Source organism: Pediculus humanus, genomic scaffold, assembly GCF_000006295.1.
Source record: "Pediculus humanus corporis 1103172108310 genomic scaffold, whole genome shotgun sequence".
NCBI lineage: Eukaryota > Metazoa > Arthropoda > Insecta > Psocodea > Pediculidae > Pediculus > Pediculus humanus.
In genome coordinates, this window is record NW_002987879.1 from 148,729 (window position 1) to 154,086 (window position 5,358).

Below are 5,358 nucleotides of genomic sequence, written 5' to 3' on the forward strand. Positions count from 1 at the left end.
TTCCTTGAATTATACAATTTTTGTAAATTATTATAAAATATATATTTAACATATGTATATATATATATAAGGGGATTTGATAGTAAAAACGAATTTTTATTTATTTATTTTACCGAACATAATATGTAAATATTTATTTATTTTATATATATAAAATAATTAATTTGTTGTTAAAATTTTAAAACCGATAATTTTTCCCGTCTCACAAACAATTAATAATAATAATAATAATATTTTTAATAATAAATAAAACCGGTTTTGTTTTTTTTTTTGGCAAAAGTTAGTTTTTTATTTATTCTCCTTTTACGTTTCGTTTTTATTTATTAAAAACGTATAAATAATAATAATAATAATAATAATAATAATATTTTTAAAAAATTAGCTGCGAAATAAATGAAAAAAAAAGAAAAATTCCTCGTAAATTATCGTCGTCGACATAACTCATGAATAATTTTTTTTTTTTTTTTTTTTGAAGGAAACGTAAAATATGGCGGCGACGACGACGACGACGAAGACGACGACCCGGAAAAAAAATACATTTTATTATAATGATTTAATAAAATATTAATTGAATAATATTACGGTAATTAACATTAAGTAAAATTATATATATATATATATTTATATGTATGTGTATATGTATACGTAAAAATTATTTTTTTTGTCTTTTAATCATTGAAATCGTTGCCATTTTTATATATATATATATATATATATATATATATATATATATATAAATTAAATTGTTCGGGTTTTAAAATTAACAAACGACCCTTTTAAATTATTATTATTATTATTATTATTATCCCTACAAAAGCGGTGGTTTCCCTTGATAATTTGTTTGATGTGCATTTCTTCCACTAGTATTATTATTATTATTAGTATTATTATTATTACCGGTAGTAGACAATTGATGAGAGCCTTGAATTTGGTGTAAGGGTTGAAGTTGAGATTGTGAAGGACTTTGCTGAGATTGTGGGGGAGTGCTAACGATAGAATTCACGTACGGATGTACATTGCTGTAGAATAATTAAATTAATCAAGTTTTATAACGGTTAATAAAAAAAAAAAAAAAAAACAAGAAAAAAAGGTATCGACATTTTGATAATGGACAACATATACATCAACTCACTTCACGACGGGATACGATCTCGACGGGTCTGCTATGTAATGTCCTACTTGTGGTGGTGGTGGTGGCGGCGGTCCGTTTGGAAACGGCTGTGGAATATTTCCGGGAACGACCGAATAATTTGCGGGTACGTAAGGTTGATTGGAAGCAGCGTTTCCGTTAAACTGAACGACAGCAAAAAAATTTTTTTTTAAAATTTAACGGTTGTAAAAATTAAACTTTCCGTTAAAATCATGTAAATTACCTGAGGTTGATGTACCGGAGGAGGATTGGGAATCGGCATGTACCCGTAATTACCAGGTTTTTGAATGAATGAAGGTCCTGGACCGGTTGGTTCCCGCATCAAAGAATGATAAAGATTTAACGCTTCGACTAAATCCGAACTTAATTGCGTCAATTGAGCATGCTTTCTATCGACTTTTTCTAATTTTGCATCGATTAAGGGACCCATGGCGTAAACTTCTTCTGCTCAATGAAAAAAATTAAATGTTTTAATATTTACAAAGAGAATATATATATAAAAAATTAACCTTAAATATTATTTTCACCTGCTAATTCTCTCATTTCCGGTGAATCACCGCTCGAGTCTCGAGGATCCGCTTCGTGTAAATAATGTAACAAAGTGTCCATTTTACTTTCATCTATAACAACTTCCGTTGGATCTTTTATTTTTTTCACTTTAACTGAATCATTAAATTGCACGGTTTTCTTATTTTCTAACTCTAAAAAAAATTTAAAATTTAATAAGTAAAACATATTTATATGAAAACTTTTTAAATCGTTAAAGATTACTAACTTGTTTGTTCTGGTTCTACAGACAAATCTGCCGTCACAAAATTAGATGGAAACAATCCCTCACTTGTTTTATTATTTCCTTTCCACCAATTCGGATCACCATCATCAGTAACATAAACTTATGAAACAGAAAAAAGGTATAGAATTTATTCGAATGAATGTTCCATCGAAAAGTGTGTCAATACATTAAATCAGCTTGGAAGTGTTGGTATGCCAATGTATACCATTCAAAAAAAAACCTACTTATTTCTCCAGCTTTAAATGTAAGTTCATTTTCTTCTACCGCTTCAAAGTCATATAATGCACGAACTTTTCTACCTTCGGAAGGTGTATTAATAGCAGTCGAAGGATATAAAGTAGATCCACTGGGACCTCCTTTAGATTTCGATTGAAGGGATACATCTTTTAATGATAATTCTATTGCTAAAAAATTACAAAAAGAATGAATTTAGAAAATGACGAACAAGAATGAGACGGAGAGAAAATAAATAATACCTTTGGCTATATCATCAACTTCTCTTTGACTATCTACTGCATTAGGATCCCTCGATATTTGATTAGGTTTTGGTGTCTGCAGTAAAATAAAATAAATTGTAAAAATAATAATTGTAAAAATTTAAGAAAATTATAAAAGAGAATAGACAATATACCTTAGAAGACTCTGGAGAAGGAAATTCTATGCCATCTTGTCTTAATTTTATATATAAAGAAGGGATTAAATTTAACTGTGGATCAGATTTAAAATCACCTTCAGCCCACGACCTTAAAAGAAATAATAACCTTTCACATACTTTCGGATGACCTTTACTAATTATTTTTTTAAATTCTTGTTCAAATTCTCTCGATGCCACTACCAGATGAAAAGGTTTACCACAATTATTTACACATGCTTCTAGTAACTAAAATAAAAATTTTTATTTCACTTATAACATTTCTTTTTCTAAAAAAAAAAAAAAAAAAAAAAAAGGAAGGAAAATGTTTTAAAACTTACTGTAATAGCTTGTAAGGCAACATGAGGATCCTGATGCTTAACTCTTCTTAAAATTGAAGATAAACAATCTTTAGCTTTTTGAGATGAATTTCCAACTTTGTCACATATATCCAAAATTTTCCCCCATTCTTCTGATGTATTTTTTTCATTAGTTGCTTGTTCTATGATAAGATTGACAGTTTATTAATTATTTGTATAAGTCTTAATAAAATACTGAATTTTCATATTCGTTTTTTTTTTTTTTATGAGTCATAAAAGTAGTTATCAATGATAATGCTGATAATCGAACAAGCTTTATCTAATTTTAATTTCTCATAGAATTGTAAATGATTTGAAAATTTGATGCAAAAAGAGTATTATTAAAATAAAATCATTATTAAATTATAATTTTTTTTCAATCGCTTAAATAAATTATAATAATTAAATTGAAAGATAGTTTAAATTTTGATTTCTAAATTCGATAATTGTTTTTTACTATTTAATCGATAAAATTTTGAAAATTTCAAATAACACTCTTTTAGAATGGTATATAATTGTAATTAATGATTTTTTAGGAATATTACACCATAAATAACAATAATCACTTATTGAATATGTAAAAAAGCAAAATTTGAAAATTGAAGTTAAAATTATTCCGAATAAATTGTTGTTGAATTGCTTAAAAAATATTTTCAAAATGTTTTCAAGTAATTGAAATTTGATTTACACATTTAATTAAAATAAAAATTTCAATTAAAATAATGAATATATACATTTTTTTTTTTTTTTTATTTTATCAAAAATGAAATTGTAATAACTTGTTTATAAAAGATATGAGTAATCTTAGTATGATGAATTATTTACTTACCTACAATGGAATCAAATGCAGAGCTATTTCCAAAAAATCCCATAGTTTCTTTTTTATATAAATTGCTCAACATAAATAAATAAAACAAATTGCATGTTAAGGAACGGGGTAACTGTGTGACACTCGTGGATTTTGTATTCAAACTTTATTTAAACGACAAAAGAGAATATTTAATAAAAATAGTGTAGCCAACTGTAAGTTCTAAATGTCAAAAGAAAAATGTTTTTTTTTAATTCGCAAAATTTTACCTTAAGCGAAACGCAATAAATTTTTACAGACTTTTAAAAATGTTTTAAATAATAATTACTGACTCAACAAATAATTGCAAAAAAAAATTTTTTTTTTGTTAATTTAATTACGAGTTAATTTAGACTACAAGTCGAACGGAAAATACATATGTATTAGTTGGCAAAACTGATATTGTAAAAGCTATCACCTTAAAATCTTTATAATTCAGTCGACGAAATGTGAGTGATGATTGAGGTGTTGTCCGTTATAAATATGAACGGGCATTTGCAGAATCAGCTTACAAAATCATTAGAACGAATTTTAGAAGAAGCTCATTTAAGTGGAGAATTAAAATTAAGTGGAAGAAAATTAAAAGACTTTCCTAAATCTGGTGGAAAATATGATCTTAGTGATACAGTGATTGCAGGTAAAATAAAATTAAAATCATTTTCGTGATGACAAAAAAAGAAAAAATTTGTCGGTGTTTCTTATTACAATTAAGTGTTTTAGTAGATTTTAATTATTCTAGAAATTTCGATAAACAATGTGAGTATATAAATATTTTGAATAACTCGGTTGGGGAGCAAAGCAAATCAATAAATGCACGTGTATTATAAAGGGGAGTTTAATTTCTCATCGATTCTTGAAATCATGACTAAAAAAAGGCAAAAAAAAAAAACTTAATTTCAATTTAAAAACAAAAAAATTTTTTTTTTGAATTACGATTTGGATTTATAATTTTTATCTTAATTATTATGAGCAATTTTGAAATGAAAAAAAAAAAAAAAAAAAAAATTTTTTTATGTGGTTTTAGTTCCGCCCATGTCCCGGTGTGAATGGTAATTACTATTTATACATCAAAAAAAAAAATAATTGCAAGGCACATTATTTTTTGTTTTCAATCATTTTTACTACATTTTTAAATTAAAAATAAAAAAAAATTTCACGACGTTAAATAATATAGATACACACACCCCCCCCCCCCTGTCAGTGGAAACAATGTACATTATTTACAATTAATAATTAACAATTTAATTATTTATTATAAATGAGAAAATAAAACATTTTTATCTGGGTGCCACATCAATATTTCCAATTTTCTAATTTTTTTTTTTTTTTTGTAAGTTTATTATAAAATTCTATTGATTTTTTTTTTCTTCTTTCTCTTTATTATTAAAAGAAAAAGTTATGAATAAATAAAAATTTGGGAAAGAGATTTATTAAACTTATTTGCATCTATGTATGCCCATTAAATGAATTTGAAATTTATTTCATTATCGAAACATTTTCATTCGAACCCAATCAAATAAATTTATTATCAATTTTTAATCGATGAAATTTATTAATTAATTAAAATAGTAATAAATT

At 25.4% G+C, this 5,358-nt stretch overlaps 2 protein-coding genes across 2 annotated transcripts; one reads left to right on the forward strand and one right to left on the reverse strand.

Annotated features, from left to right (window-relative positions):
* Window positions 1-1,128: 1,128 nt before the first annotated feature.
* Window positions 1,129-3,805, reverse strand: Phum_PHUM584200 (Signal transducing adapter molecule, putative; the record flags this gene model as incomplete). Its single annotated transcript, XM_002432399.1, has 9 exons — window positions 1,129-1,293; window positions 1,374-1,594; window positions 1,678-1,851; window positions 1,926-2,042; window positions 2,168-2,347; window positions 2,420-2,495; window positions 2,575-2,823; window positions 2,916-3,076; window positions 3,763-3,805. The coding sequence occupies 9 exons, from the start codon at window positions 3,803-3,805 to the stop codon at window positions 1,129-1,131; spliced, it is 1,386 nt and encodes a 461-aa protein (XP_002432444.1).
* Window positions 3,806-4,263: 458 nt separating this feature from the next.
* Window positions 4,264-4,607, forward strand: Phum_PHUM584210 (uncharacterized protein; the record flags this gene model as incomplete). Its single annotated transcript, XM_002432400.1, has 2 exons — window positions 4,264-4,417; window positions 4,504-4,607. The coding sequence occupies 2 exons, from the start codon at window positions 4,264-4,266 to the stop codon at window positions 4,605-4,607; spliced, it is 258 nt and encodes an 85-aa protein (XP_002432445.1).
* Window positions 4,608-5,358: the final 751 nt, after the last annotated feature.